General features: G+C 38.4%; 1 protein-coding gene across 3 annotated transcripts in view; it reads right to left on the bottom strand.

Annotated features, from left to right (window-relative positions):
* med12 (mediator complex subunit 12) overlaps positions 1-14187 on the bottom strand; it is a 65978-nt gene extending 51791 nt beyond the window's left edge. For all 3 annotated transcript variants that reach the window (XM_034181892.1, XM_034181891.1, XM_034181890.1), the window contains exons 1-4: positions 14042-14187; positions 2956-3060; positions 2657-2848; positions 1794-1953 (exon numbers count right to left, since the gene is read on the bottom strand). In XM_034181892.1, the coding sequence (XP_034037783.1) occupies positions 1794-1953; positions 2657-2848; positions 2956-3060; positions 14042-14143 (559 nt within the window). In that variant the 5' untranslated portion in view covers positions 14144-14187. The remainder of the gene's footprint in view (positions 1-1793; positions 1954-2656; positions 2849-2955; positions 3061-14041) is intronic.
* Positions 14188-16796: the final 2609 nt, after the last annotated feature.

A 16796-nucleotide genomic window follows, 5' to 3' on the forward strand; every position in this document is an offset into this window, starting at 1 on the left:
CATCAGTCAGTTGGAAGGACACGTCCCTGTTAGTAGTTTCATGGACACTTCATATACCTCTAAATATTTTTCTGCGTTTTCCAAGCTGTGCACATCTTATAAAATTTGTTAGAGACACTCCGCCAAAACCAATTGTGCAAAAACAACAGAACATGCAAAATTTGACTTTGGGTTGGATATTTGGTGTTGGTGTTCTACAATATATGAACCATTCAATGGTCCACTTAAGCCCCTTTCACATTGGCATATTCATAGAACTGCGTATTGTGGCGTTGTGTTTCATTGAAATATGCCCAAAATGCACGCGTATTCAGCCATTTTCCGTGTTCGTAGATCTGCTTGCAGCTGCGTGTGTTCGCTTTTTAATGTGTGCACACAGTCACGTGTAGTCCTTGCTGCTATTTAAACCCAGTTCCCTCCTGCCGGCTGTGCAGAACACATCACTGCACTTGGAAAACAGTGGACTGTATCATGAGGTTTTTACAGTTATGTAGTCAAAGCTGCTATTTTCTGCCTCTGTGGAAGTGCGCTCTATTCTCTACTGCAAGATGTGGTGCATGTCAGAAACAGTTATTTAACATCATTATTATTAATATTTTTATTATTTTTTGTCTTGGTGGATCATTTTCATTGTGTACAGATGCTGCTGAGTCTGGCTGTGGTAAAGGCTGCTGTGAATGAAGCACTGTGACTCTAGACTTTTAAAGCTCCGGTTGCTCCGATCAGGTCCGCTGATTTGATCAGACCTGATCTATCAGGACATCTGATGAGCACACTGACATGCAACAATGAGGCTTTTATTTTAAAGAGTCACACCGTGTATTCAGGTTTGATCAGACCTGGTCAATCAGGGCGTTTGATGATTGCACCGATATGCACTGACGAGGCTTTTATTTTAAAGTCGCAGCGTGCATTGTTTGATCAGACACAGAGAGCGCGACAGAGGGAGAGAGAGAGAGCGAGAATCGCATTATATATCAACATGGCAGCCTCCATGAAGGGGCCTGCAGCCATGTAGATATGAAGGGCTCAACAGTGCCGGTGTTGCAGACCGAACGCCCCCCCCCCCCCAAAAAAGAAAAAATTAGTCCACCCCGCCTTCACTGCACATGCGTCATTTGGGACCACAGCAGCACATCTGAGACTGACTCCCTTCACCCAAAGCAATCAAATGGAATAATGTGATTATTAACCATCAGATACCAAAGTAAAACCTCTTAAATCATTCTAAAGTCAGTTTTAAGTAGAAAACGAGGCGATAACGGGTGAGTCATTACTGACACTCTGAAATGACGTAGGCTCTGATTGTCCTCTGTCTTTAATTATGAAATAATGCTGAATTCATGTGGAAATGATTGTTGTACAAAAGCTTCAGATATCTGTCGCTGAGATAGATAATGACCATAGTGCAGTTTTAAGGAGAAACAAGGTGATAATGTGTGAATTGTTGGCGGCGCTCAGAAATGACGCTGCTGTGGTCCGAAATGACGCATGCGCAGTGAAGGCAGCGCAGACCGATTTTTAGGGGGGACCGTTCAGTCGGCGACACCGGCCCTAACCAATTTGGCGCTCTAGTCAAGATTTTTAAATAAATGCTATATTCCATTTGTACTGATGAACACCCTTAAATAATCCTACACACTGTAGCTTTAAGTGTAAAGAATCATGAAACAAAATAATAAAAAAAAACACACACACACACACACACACACACACACACACACACACACACACACACACACACACACACACACACACAAAAAAAAAAACACTGGTTGTAATGTTATACTTACCTATACAAGGATCAATCACATGCCTCTTCTTGACTTTAGTTTCTGTAATAGCTGCGTGATATGCACATGTCATCTTGATCATCCATGCTGACCGCATTACAGGGACCAAGTACTTGGCCAAGTATCCAAATACCTCTTCCTTTTTGCTAAAGATGGGAACCTATTCGGACAACAAAATATAGCAAGCGGACAAAAGCAGCAAAACGGACAGAAAATGAACCACTGCAGGCCACAAATTTTACAAAACAGCTTAATAAATTCGAACTATCTATTTTATATATAATAATAATCTTGGAACTAAAGCTGATACTGTGAGAAAGCTGTAAGCACCCAAGTAATGATGTACAAATGTGGTCTTTTTGTGGAAACTAGCTAACTTTGACATTTCCAAAACTTGAGAAAAAAGACAACAAAGAGGCACTTAAATTCAGTTCCTCCAGAAATGTGCAAATACTCCTATCTGTATCTGTGTATATGTACAGTACCAGTCACACTTTTCCCAGTCAATTGAATCAGAAAATGTTCAAACATTTGACTGGTAGTGAATATTTGATGAAATCCTGGTATCATAAAACCTGATGTTTTTCCAGTCTACATGAATATAAACTATGCACAAAGTAACTGCTTTGTAATTTCTTGCCTGCATTTGATTACTAGCAATCATACTAGGTGATGGCCAGTACTTGGGTACTCTGACTGAACCATAAATATTGTGTCATCAGGCTATCCTTAGAATAAAAGCAAGATAGCCATGATGCACCAATTATATTGGTGTGTGCCCATATTTAAAAATATGATGAAACTTAAGGAGTACCCTTCCCGTTAGCGAAGAATACTTGTTATGACTTTAACCAGGCTCTTACCTTTTTTGCCAGCTGTGTTAGGGGTTTAGTTCCAGCTAAATCCGTGAACCAGTTATTGATGGAGCTCTGTGACCGTGCCGTGACAAGCCAGAAGTTGTCCTTCTGATTGACCTGTGGCTTACGCTTCCCCGTGTCTGGAAATGTGTTGTAACGAAGCTTCTCAGCAATGATGCTGCTGAAATTTGAACTGATCTATTAAAAGAAGAATTGATGTCAAACAATCAAACAAAAGAAAATACACAAAAATACAAACACCACCATCCTGAAGAGTCTCTGATTAAAGATTTGTAACTGATTACCTTTGAAGGGTTGAAGTTGACATATTTGGCAGTGCCATGTTCATCACCAGTCACAGCTGGCTGGTTGTTGAAACCTTGCTTCACATTCAGTGCAGTCAATTCATCCTGAAATTAAGTACATACATTTTTGCCATTGAATGTATGCTGGCTTATTAAAGATGAACTACAGCAACACTTCAGATGTGATTGTATTATCCCACCATGTCATGGACATGAGGAAACAGGACAAGATAATCACAAACAGTCTAAATGTGGCAGCAAGCGCTGTAACCAGGACTACAAAGTTTCATCATAAAACTTCAGTTCTGGCCTTGGTGCACTGGCTTCCTGTGTATCTGAAAGCAGACTTTACAGTTTTGTTTTCAACAAATGAGATACTGACTGGAAACGCAACCTCTTAACTTGCTGCACCTTCCCACTCTTTGCATTTGCAATGTACAAATTCATTCATTGTTCCCAAGGTGACCCAAAAACATTATCTAAAAAGACTGAACCCGAACCCAAACAGTGGGGAATTCTTTAAAGAGACCTAAACAAATAGTGCTCCAGATGTGTTGTTAAACTAAATGACCTACCACTGCATAACTGCTGTGCACAAGAATCTCAAAAGAAAACATCCATCACAAAAAAAAAAAAAACGAACACAAATTATACAAGTGCATTTCCAGTTACATTTGGCACAAGCCATTGAAGTTAACCACACTCAACACTATCTGCAGCAACCAATGGCAGAATACAGTACACAAGGTCTTTCTTAATTGTCCATACACTGGAGAAATATTAACTATAGTGATGACTTATTTATCAGGAAAAATGACTTTGAAATAATTCCTTGATTCATACATTTCATGTTATAATATGTCTGACTTTATTTTGCATGTGAACACAACACAACTTGGCACACATGCTGTGTTCATGACATGTCAGCAGGAAAGAAATCACAAGATTATGCTCCAAAAAATGCATGGTTGAGTAAGATTTTTGAACTGGAAACTGGTGTGGAAAGTCAGTGTTCTGAGTTTGCTAAATTGAGATCTTAATCAATCAATCAATTTTATTTATATACCAACAATGTAACATTGTGTAACAACAATGAACATAGCAGCTGACGTTAGCAGCTACATTCCATTCATAAAGTGTTTTGACATACCATGACCAGAATGCAGTGCTTTCAAATGCCTCATTATATTATAAATAATAAAAATCATAACCAAGCACAATGCTTTAATTTTACTTCAAAATATTTTATCTTACAAATCATGTAATTTTTGAATGGTTTATCTATTAAGAGTTAAAAACTGAAGGAAATCAATTTTAAGGCCTGAAAGAAGTTTTTGTAGTATTTTAGCCATAAGGCCAAGTGAGAGGGGGAAGCACTGAGCTTTTAAATACTTGAAAGACACTGGACTCATCAAGATGATTTACTACATCGGTGTGTAACTTTGCAAAAACAATGTCGGACTCTGTAGTTTTCTCTGGGCCCCTCCCCAATCGGACCGGGAGTGACATGTTTAGCCGCATGTTCTCCTTGAATTGCTGGCTGTCTGAGTGGTGTCCAAAAAATGAGGTGGGCTTCATAGATAATTGGCAAAGCTTCTGGGGAAAACCTGGTCTTGTTAGGAGAGACGGCATCCATCCCACTTTGGATGGAGCAGCTCTCATTTCTAGAAATCTGGCCAATTTTCTTAAATCCTCCAAACCGTGACTATCCAGGGTTGGGACCAGGAAGCAGAGTTGTAGTCTTACACACCTCTCTGCAGCTTCTCTCCCCCTGCCATCCCCTCATTACCCCATCCCCGTAGAGACGGTGCCTGCTCCCAGACTACCAATAACCAGCAAAATCTATTTAAGCATAAAAATTCAAAAAGAAAAAATAATATAGCACCTTCAACTGCACCACAGACTAAAACAGTTAAATGTGGTCTGTTAAACATTAGGTCTCTCTCTTCTAAGTCCCTGTTAGTAAATGATATAATAATTGATCAACATATTGATTTATTCTGCCTTACAGAAACCTGGTTACAGCAGGATGAATATGTTAGTTTAAATGAGTCAACACCCCCGAGTCACACTAACTGTCAGAATGCTCGTAGCACGGGCCGGGGCGGAGGATTAGCAGCAATCTTCCATTCCAGCTTATTAATTAATCAAAAACCCAGACAGAGCTTTAATTCATTTGAAAGCTTGTCTCTTAGTCTTGTCCATCCAAATTGGAAGTCCCAAAAACCAGTTTTATTTGTTATTATCTATCGTCCACCTGGTCGTTACTGTGAGTTTCTCTGTGAATTTTCAGACCTTTTGTCTGACTTAGTGCTTAGCTCAGATAATTATAGTGGGCGATTTTAACATCCACACAGATGCTGAGAATGACAGCCTCAACACTGCATTTAATCTATTATTAGACTCTATTGGCTTTGCTCAAAAAGTAAATGAGTCCACCCACCACTTTAATCATATCTTAGATCTTGTTCTGACTTATGGTATGGAAATAGAAGACTTAACAGTATTCCCTGAAAACTCCCTTTTGTCTGATCATTTCTTAATAACATTTACATTTACTCTGATGGACTACCCAGCAGTGGGGAATAAGTTTCATTACACTAGAAGTCTTTCAGAAAGTGCTGTAACTAGGTTTAAGGATATGATTCCTTCTTTATGTTCTCTAATGCCATATACCAACACAGTGCAGAGTAGCTACCTAAACTCTGTAAGGGAGATAGAGTATCTCGTCAATAGTTTTACATCCTCATTGAAGACAACTTTGGATGCTGTAGCTCCTCTGAAAAACAGAGCTTTAAATCAGAAGTGTCTGACTCCGTGGTATAACTCACAAACTCGTAGCTTAAAGCAGATAACCCGTAAGTTGGAGAGGAAATGGCGTCTCACTAATTTAGAAGATCTTCACTTAGCCTGGAAAAAGAGTCTGTTGCTCTATAAAAAAGCCCTCCGTAAAGCTAGGACATCTTTCTACTCATCACTAATTGAAGAAAATAAGAACAACCCCAGGTTTCTTTTCAGCACTGTAGCCAGGCTGACAAAGAGTCAGAGCTCTATTGAGCTGAGTATTCCATTAACTTTAACTAGTAATGACTTCATGACTTTCTTTGCTAACAAAATTTTAACTATTAGAGAAAAAATTACTCATAACCATCCCAAAGACGTATCGTTATCTTTGGCTGCTTTCAGTGATGCCGGTATTTGGTTAGACTCTTTCTCTCCGATTGTTCTGTCTGAGTTATTTTCATTAGTTACTTCATCCAAACCATCAACATGTTTATTAGACCCCATTCCTACCAGGCTGCTCAAGGAAGCCCTACCATTATTTAATGCTTCGATCTTAAATATGATCAATCTATCTTTGTTAGTTGGCTATGTACCACAGGCTTTTAAGGTGGCAGTAATTAAAACCATTACTTAAAAAGCCATCACTTGACCCAGCTATCTTAGCTAATTATAGGCCAATCGCCAACCTTCCTTTTCTCTCAAAAATTCTTGAAAGGGTAGTTGTAAAACAGCTAACTGATCATCTGCAGAGGAATGGTCTATTTGAAGAGTTTCAGTCAGGTTTTAGAATTCATCATAGTACAGAAACAGCATTAGTGAAGGTTACAAATGATCTTCTTATGGCCTCGGACAGTGGACTCATCTCTGTGCTTGTTCTGTTAGACCTCAGTGCTGCTTTTGATACTGTTGACCATAAAATTTATTACAGAGATTAGAGCATGCCATAGGTATTAAAGGCACTGCGCTGCGGTGGTTTGAATCATATTTGTCTAATAGATTACAATTTGTTCATGTAAATGGGGAATCTTCTTCACAGACTAAAGTTAATTATGGAGTTCCACAAGGTTCTGTGCTAGGACCAATTTTATTCACTTTATACATGCTTCCCTTAGGCAGTATTATTAGACGGTATTGCTTAAATTTTCATTGTTACGCAGATGATACCCAGCTTTATCTATCCATGAAGCCAGAGGACACACACCAATTAGCTAAACTGCAGGATTGTCTTACAGACATAAAGACATGGATGACCTCTAATTTCCTGCTTTTAAACTCAGATAAAACTGAAGTTATTGTACTTGGCCCCACAAATCTTAGAAACATGGTGTCTAACCAGATCCTTACTCTGGATGGCATTACCCTGACCTCTAGTAATACTGTGAGAAATCTTGGAGTCATTTTGATCAGGATATGTCATTCAAAGCGCATATTAAACAAATATGTAGGACTGCTTTTTTGCATTTACGCAATATCTCTAAAATCAGAAAGGTCTTGTCTCAGAGTGATGCTGAAAAACTAATTCATGCATTTATTTCCTCTAGGCTGGACTATTGTAATCATTATTATCAGGTTGTCCTAAAAGTTCCCTAAAAAGCCTTCAGTTAATTCAAAATGCTGCAGCTAGAGTACTGACGGGGACTAGAAGGAGAGAGCATATCTCACCCATATTGGCCTCTCTTCATTGGCTTCCTGTTAATTCTAGAATAGAATTTAAAATTCTTCTTCTTACTTATAAGGTTTTGAATAATCAGGTCCCATCTTATCTTAGGGACCTCGTAGTACCATATCACCCCAATAGAGCGCTTCGCTCTCAGACTGCAGGCTTACTTGTAGTTCCTAGGGTTTGTAAGAGTAGAATGGGAGGCAGAGCCTTCAGCTTTCAGGCTCCTCTCCTGTGGAACCAGCTCCCAATTCAGATCAGGGAGACAGACACCCTCTCTACTTTTAAGATTAGGCTTAGAACTTTCCTTTTTGCTAAAGCTTATAGTTAGGGCTGGATCAGGTGACCCTGAACCATCCCTTAGTTATGCTGCTATAGATGTAGACTGCTGGGGGGTTCCCATGATGCACTGTTTCTTTCTCTTTTTGCTCTGTATGCACCACTCTGCATTTAATCATTAGTGATCGATCTCTGCTCCCCTCCACAGCATGTCTTTTTCCTGGTTCTCTCCCTCAGCCCCAACCAGTCCCAGCAGAAGACTGCCCCTCCCTGAGCCTGGTTCTGCTGGAGGTTTCTTCCTGTTAAAAGGGAGTTTTTCCTTCCCACTGTAGCCAAGTGCTTGCTCACAGGGGGTCGTTTTGACCGTTGGGGTTTTACATAATTATTGTATGGCCTTGCCTTACAATATAAAGCGCCTTGGGGCAACTGTTTGTTGTGATTTGGCGCTATATAAAAAAATTGATTGATTGATTGATTGACTACTGCTATAATGGACTGATGAAGAAGGTGGCAGCAATAATAGATGCTGGCTGCTATTAAATGCCACAGAAGAAGAGAGAGAGATGCATTTGCACACACACACACATACACTGGTGGGCACAGTTCCGCTAATCTGCTAACCGCTAATTATCAAAGCTAATGTTTTAATTATAGGATTAGCTTTTCAGATAACTTTGAAAACCATCACTGGACCAATTATCTTCCGATCACCAACATGTTTTTGGAGGCGGCGTGAATAAAGCTTTAACAGTTAAAAAGATTTAAGTATGATATCAAAGATTTTAGAGCTTATCTGTTAAATGTTTTGTAGCAGATAAACAGTTCTATTCTCTGTAAACAGAGGAGAGCTGGTTTCAGGAGAAACCGCTCTACCCTCTGCAGTCAGAGGAGAACTGGTCACAAGATAATTGCTCTTGACACCATACTAACTCACCGGCAATATCACCCAAGTCATCCAGAAGCATACAGTTTTAACTTATGGTTAAAATTTTAACCAAACTAATTTTGGACATGTTATTTAAATTAACGTCACTTCTAAAGTTTTATAAAGTGAAAATATCAGCTATATGTTTTAAATTTAAAGTATTGCACTAATTTTGAAGGTTTTACTGTGGCCATGCCTCGGCAGTGCTGGTGCATTATGGGTAAAAGTTCACGACAGGAGAAATGCATTTGAGACGCTCTGATCAGGCTCCACACGGACAACGGCATTAAACTCTTTGTATATTGTGCCTAAAACTCTCGTGAATATATTCTCTGGGTTTACTATATATATATATATATATATATACACACATATATATACACATATATACATACATATATACACATATACACACACATATACATATACACACACATATACATATACACACACATATACATATACACACACATATATACACACACATATATATACACACACATATATATACGAGCCCAACCGATATGGATTTTTTGAGGCCGATGCCGGTAATGATATTTGGATGAAAAAAATGCTGATAATCCATAAATCAGCCAATATTATTATTCTTTTTTTTTATTAATAAAATGTTCTTTTTTGGACCCTTAACAAAAAATGTATGAGCTAAAAGCTGAAGCTTTGTCCTCATATTGATTAACTTTATAACAGAGAAGAATTTTCAAGTTCAAAAAGTGCAATCAAGAATTAAACCTGTGTGAAATTAGCAAATACATATCCTTAAAGAGTTGTGAAAAACATCTGATCTTGTACCTCCTGTTGCTGCAACTTAGATATAGGTTATATTACAGGTAGAAAAACTTTTTCAGTTGCAGACAAGTAATTGTGAGAGGAAAGAAACACAAACACTAAGGAAACATTATTTTCACAACACTCCTTTATTTTTCTATTCTGCAACCTTCAAGAACAAAAAACTTTCAAACAACCTTAGTGCAAGCAGAAGCTGGTTTTAGTGCTGGTAGAACATTTTAACAAGAAAACATGGACCCTGATATATGTGGTCATATTTGTAACAGTAAAATAAGATTCTTTTCACAAGACCATGTCGTATGTTTGTGCAATTTTCAAGAACAGTAACAAAGAACTATCTACAACCCCTGGCAAAATTATGGAATCACCGGCCTCGGAGGATGTTCATTCAGTTGTTTAATTTTGTAGAAAAAAAGCAGATCACAGACATGACACAAAACTAAAGTCATTTCAAATGGCAACTTTCTGGCTTTAAGAAACACTATAAGAAATCAGGAAAAAAAATTGTGGCAGTCAGTAACGATTACTTTTTTAGACCAAGCAGAGGGAAAAAATATGGAATCACTCAATTCGGAGGAAAAAATTATGGAATCATGAAAAACAAAAGAACGCTCCAACACATCACTAGTATTTTGTTGCACCACCTCTGGCTTTTATAACAGCTTGCAGTCTCTGAGGCATGGACTTAATGAGTGACAAACAGTACTCTTCATCAATCTGGCTCCAACGTTCTCTGATTGCTGTTGCCAGATCAGCTTTGCAGGTTGGAGCCTTGTCATGGACCATTTTCTTCAACTTCCACCAAAGATTTTCAATTGGATTGAGATCCAGACTATTTGCAGGCCATGATATTGACCCTATGTGTCTTTCTGCAAGGAATGTTTTCACAGTTTTTGCTCTCTGGCAACATGCATTATCATCTTGAAAAATGATTTCATCATCCCCAAACATCCTTTCAATTGATGAGATAAGAAAAGTGCCCAAAATATAAACGTAAACTTGTGCATTTATTGATGATGTAATGACAGCCATCTCCCCAGTGCCTTTACCTGACATGCAGCCCCATATCATCAATGACTGTGGAAATTTACATGTTCTCTTCAGGCAGTCATCTTTATAAATCTCACTGGAATGGCACCAAACAAAAGTTCCAGCATCATCACCTTGCCCAATGCGGATTTGAGATTCATCACTGAATATGACTTTCGTCCAGTCATCCACAGTCCACGACTGCTTTTCCTTAGCCCATTCTAACCTTGTTTTTTTCAGTTTAGGTGTTAATGATGGCTTTCGTTTAGCTTTTCTGTATGTAAATCCCATTTCCTTTAGGCGGTTTCTTACAGTTCGGTCACAGACGTTGACTCCAGTCTCCTCCCATTCGTTCCTCATTTGTTTTGTTGTGCATTTTCAACTTTTGAGACATATTGCTTTAAGTTTTCTGTCTTGACGTTTTGATGTCTTACTTGGTATGTTTGCCTTTAACAACCTTCCCATGTTGTTTGTATTTGGTCCAGAGTTTAGACACAGCTGACTGTGAACAAGCAACATCTTTTGAAACATTGCGTGATGATTTACCCTCTTTTAAGAGTTTGATAATCCTCTCCTTTGTTTCAATTGACATCTCTCATGTTGGAGCCATGATTCATGTCAGTCCACTTGGTGCAACAGCTCTCCAAGGTGCGATCACTCCTTTTTAGACGCAGACTAACAAGCAGATCTGATTTGATGAAGGTGTTAGTTTTGGGGATGAAAATTTACAGGGTGATTCCATAATTTATTCCTCAGAATTGAGTGACTCCATATTTTTTTTCCCTCTGCTTGGTCTAAAAAAGTAACCGTTACTGACTGCCACAATTTTTTTTTCCTGATTTCTTATAGTGTTTCTTAAAGCCAGAAAGTTGCCATTTGAAATGACTTTAGTTTTGTGTCATGTCTGTGATCTGATTTTTTTCTACAAAATTAAACAACTGAATGAACATCCTCCGAGGCCGGTGATTCCATAATTATTGCCAGGGGTTGTAGTACAAAAAAATCTGTGCGAATTTGCATTATGGAAAAGATAAATAACATTACACAAAAAAAAAAAAAAAACTCAACTCTTCCAAAGTTTTTAAACAAATCTTGAAACATTTGCCCTTCATTCTTGGTCCCTTTGGGTGCAAATCAAACAGACGATAGGACTGGCAGTGTGACGGCGATCTACAGAGGCCGGTGATGAACACATTTAAGCAGGCGTGTTCTATCGGCATTCTATCTACAAAATTTCGGCCGATAGTGAGTACTTTGAAAAGGGCTTATATTTGCTGATAATATCGGCCGGCCGATATATCGGTCGGGCTCTAATATATATAAAGTTAGCAGGTTTATATGACAAAATACATGGAACATGGAAACTAATTTTGACAGAAACTGGTATACACACAGAGGTTTTGCAGCCCTAGCTATGGGACAATATAGACTTTAGAGAGGAGACACTGTCAAGTCGTGGGACTACTCACCAGACTAACAGAATTATGCTGCAAAGTTCTGCCACTGAACAGTAGTTAAACCCAAAAAGACAACCACTACAGAAGGGAGTTTCCACATTCAAACAACCCCCTGGCATCCAATTAGAACTGTATCAGCAGTCAAAAAGACAGGGACCCCAGAATCTGTCTCATCATAAAAGTATTTCATTGGAGACAGAACCGTGCCTGCTGTGCAAACTCAACCACCATACATGTCTGTTAAGTTCAATGATGCTGAAAGATGCACAGGTTTCCATAAATTGCTTCAAGGTGTATTCTCCAAAAGTCAGCACTTTATTATCTTCCAGTCACCAAGGCTTCACCAACACAGATGTCAACTGTAACAATGATTCTGAAGCAAAGTGTTCAAATTGCTGACCAGCTAGAACTGGACCACGTAGTTCTAGTTTTTGGTCAAGTTATATATGCTAAAGGGATGATTAGAGACATTTACATGTTATGTATGTATGCAGGTGTGTCAAAATTCACCATGTGTAATATATTAGTTGAAGTGTTTTTCCACAAATTTGCAAGATTTCATGGTCTAAATTCACATTTCATTGCAATAATTCATCAAAACTTGTCTAAAATGTTATATATCATGTACATTGTATCGTATATAATTGTTAATTTGTGAGAGATTTTGTGTTGCTAAAGTGAATGTTGATCAATAAAAGAAAACTAGCACCATAAATTTTTTTTTATTTTTTATACCTATATAGATTTATGGCTTGTGATAAAAAAAAAACAGCAGGGTATACTGCGAAGAACTTTTAACCTAAATTCCATAAGTCCATTTTGTCTGTATAAAAATGCATTTAAAAAGTTGTGCCCAGACATGGGAACAAAAATCAATTTCTTACCACTTTTTTTTAGTTCACCTTATAGACTATCTCATTTGGACTTACATTTAGACTTGGACATTTTGCAGGTGGTAAATACAAAAAATAAAAATAAAAATGGGATTCCAAACAAAAAGTGCAAGGATCGCAAGGCAAAAATAATTAATTATGCAGCTGAGTGAGCCGAATACGCATCTACTCTCTAAACGCCATACCAGACATCCGCATCCATATTGTTTTCGGAGTTGATCAAATCAGAGTGTGATCGGAGTTGATCGGAACTCAAACTCCCAAGCTGATTTTTTTTTTTTTTTAAGTTTATCATAATCTTGAACACAGCATCAAGTTCACAGCACTAAGACTTTGGATAACCTCAACGGTGGACATGTTTTGATTGTAACTGTGGGCACAGAGGGGAAGGGGGTGGGAGTCTTTGATACTTATGTAAGCAATAGCTTACCAAAGACAATGTATATCAAAGCTAAACTTGATACATGTCACCTCAATAATATAATGTATTTGTTGAATGTTGGACGCATTCCAATTAAAATTTTAGGCACCAAGTGATAGAAGATCTGAAATCTGGGGTATGCGAGAAGTCCACAAGATATTCACAAATTGTGATCAAATTTCCTAATACAGATTAGAACGTTCATAGCTTCAAGATCGGGTTTGGCAATGCAACTTTGGCTCTTGATTTCCTTTTGTTCAGTAACTCTGTTTAATTAGAACATTTAATAAAATGTTCAAATTAAACAATCTGTTCATTTGCATTTATTTCAGAAGATATAGTGAATGATGTCCTTGAAATTCAGGGTTGCCAGTAATTTTGATTAGGACTGCAGGTAAGATAAAAGATAAATTTGCCAATCGTAACCTAAACGTTCGATATGCAGGTTCCGATAAGGTTAGAATAAAAAAAAAAAAAAAAAAAAAAAAAATCAACCTAACCAATGTGTTATTATTCTTTTATTTTATTCACAAGTTACGCACTTTTATTTTGACGTGGACCTGAACACATCATACAGACAAAATATATCACTTCTCTTTCCTAAAAGAAATGGTTGCACTTATATCAAAGTGGTGTCGAACTAAGCGGCTGTTTTGCCAGCTGGCGAACAAACTGACAGCTAGCTTAGCGATGAGCGCTTCATTGTTATTGCGAGGCCCAAATCGGCTAAACAGGCTAGCTGCTGTTAGCGCACACAGCTATTTGTCTGAAAAAAATACACTTGTCAACAATAACTTCTAGCCTTTCGAGTTTCATATTCTATAACCTTACTTCTTTCTGCTTTGGATCTTGAGGATAGACATCCGGAGGACCGAGCCTGGGCCGCTTTAGTGGCCGGTGTTCATAACTTAGAATCCCGAAAGCAGCCATCATCCAGGAGACTCGACACAGGCAAGCTCACCTCATCCATCCAACTGCAGCAGCAAGCGGCTGCAACATAAGACGGCGTACTTCCGTTCGGCTTTCAAAATAAAAATCGTGCTAATTCGCTAAAAATCAGAGGAAGATTTGTTTTTAATGTCGTTTACGTTTGTTATCGGAGTCCTTATTTGTTTTTTACAGAATAACTCAAAGAGTTAAAAAATCGATTAAAAGAAAATCCCAATCAGAGTAATTTTTGGTAATTTGCCATAAATCATTAGGGTAGTGCAGGAAGACAAAACAATCCCATGCATATCCATGTAGCGCTTATCAAGATAAAAGCATAAAGAAAACGCTGCATTAACATAAAAGCTTTATCATAAGTAGAAAAATGTCTTACGATGCCTTAAATGTCAAAAATACTGTTATTATTATTATGTCGCGGACATGACGAGCGAAATTCTTCAGCATCTCCCCATGTCATTTAGGTCCTTAAGACTTTTTTTAGTAAATAGGGCTGTACAATATGGCCAAATTATCATATCGCAATATTGTCATATCAATATGATATACGATATGACTATGATTTGACACAAAGTGCAGCAACAGTGAAAATTAAACATTCTTAAACAAAACAGTAATAATACCACACTCATTTTGCACTCATCATAAGGTTAGGATACTGTGCCCTCCAAAAGTATTGGAACACTATTTCGATTCCACTGACATTAATGAGTGAAGCTCTTCATTATCGGTGTCATCAAACAATAATTTAAAAATTGAATAACTGTTGCAGAACCTACCATCAGCCACATCTTTACCAAGTATCATGAAAACCATTCATTCATTTTCTGTGTCCACTTCTTCCAATCAAGGGTCCTGGAGGGTGGAGCCTAGTCAAGTAGTCATAGGGTGAGAAGCTGGGTAATACCCTAAACAGGCCACCAGTCTATCACAAGGCTATATATAGATATTTATACATAGATAATTTGAAGTTAGTGCAGCAGATAACAGAATATTTACAGAGAAATCCATCAAATGGTAATACAAGCACCAAAGTTGGCAAACATAAACATTACTTAAACATTACTCTTTTGAAAACACTGAGTATCCACTTGAATTTTCAATAGGAAGCCAGCCAGGTAGGGGTCAGTTTAAGAATTACACAGAGGTCAAAATTTTAAAAAGTTGTAATCACATTGAAAGCTATACCACATTATTTGTCTGAACATAAATATTCCAAAAAGGTATAGTTTGGACCAGCTATAACTGAATGTTATGGAGTTATGGGGTAAAAACAGCAAGAATGGTAACAAAGGTCAGCTTTAGTTTGTACAGGGGTCAAAAGTTAAAGTTGCTCAAAATATTGTAAAGAGTGATGCAAATTATTGGTTGAGTTAATAGGGTTTTAAAAAGGAACAGTTTGCACCATTTGTCATGCTTAGTTATCATGTTACTGGGTAGCATATGTCACATGCCATAGAATCCAATGGACGTCGACATTGTTTGACCTTTACCTTGCAGATCAAGCATTTAATACAGTCAAAACTATTCCATTTATTAATCCTATTAGTTCAACCAATAATTTGCACCACTTTTTACCAAAATTGGAGCAACTTTAACGGCTGACCCCTGTACAAATTGAAACTGACCTTTGTCACCATTCTTACTGTTTTTACCCCATAACTCCATAACATTCAATCATAGATAGTCCAAAATATACCTTTTTGGATTATCTATGTTCAGACAAATAATGTGGTTTATATAACGGCTGAGAGGATTCTTGTCATTTAATTGGTGCCTTGTATGTCACATGACATGGATTAATTCATCCCATTTGTGTTGCATTCCATTTCGAGTGCATATTTGGTTCCATATATTTGGTACCATTGCACTCGCATGTGCACACACACACACACACACACGCGCAGGCGTGCGCATCCCTGTGCACGCACGCACATGTATGCGCACCCGTCCTTGTGCATGCCGCGCACACACATGCTCACGCACGAGTACGTGCACGCCCACACACGTTCATGCACGCGCACGCACACACCAAACCAATCCAATGTGCTGCCTGGAGGTTGTTAGCAGGAAGAAAGAACAAAAGCTGGACTCATTTCTGATGTGATTTTTTTTTCGCTGCACTGAGGATGTATAGAGTCTTTGTTGTTCATGCACGCACAAGCACCGACCAGGTTGAGTGTCTGTGCGTGCGCGCTGGGGACACGACTCTCCTGAGACATAATTTGAGCTAAGTGACACTGCTAATTCTTGTAAGATATACACACACACACAACCAATCCACTGTGCTGTCTGTTAGCAGGAAGAGAAAGAAAACCTGGACTCATTTCTGACGTGACTTCTTTTTTCACTGCACTGAGGAGGTACACAGCTCGACTGAGCCGGCTGCGTGTGCACGCGGGACAGGGACATGATAACTCGATTGAGTTAACTGACACTGCTACACACACACACACACACACACACACACACACACACACACACACACACACACACACACACACACACACACACACAAAATCCACTCCGCTGTAAGCCGTCTGGATGTATGAAGAGCTGCAAACATAAAATGCTGATGTGACTTTTGGCTGGACTGAGGAACTACACAAAGTCTTTTTTTTTTAATGGAAGTCCGAAGTCA

This window comes from Thalassophryne amazonica, chromosome 11 (genome assembly GCF_902500255.1).
Source record: "Thalassophryne amazonica chromosome 11, fThaAma1.1, whole genome shotgun sequence".
Classification (NCBI taxonomy): domain Eukaryota; kingdom Metazoa; phylum Chordata; class Actinopteri; order Batrachoidiformes; family Batrachoididae; genus Thalassophryne; species Thalassophryne amazonica.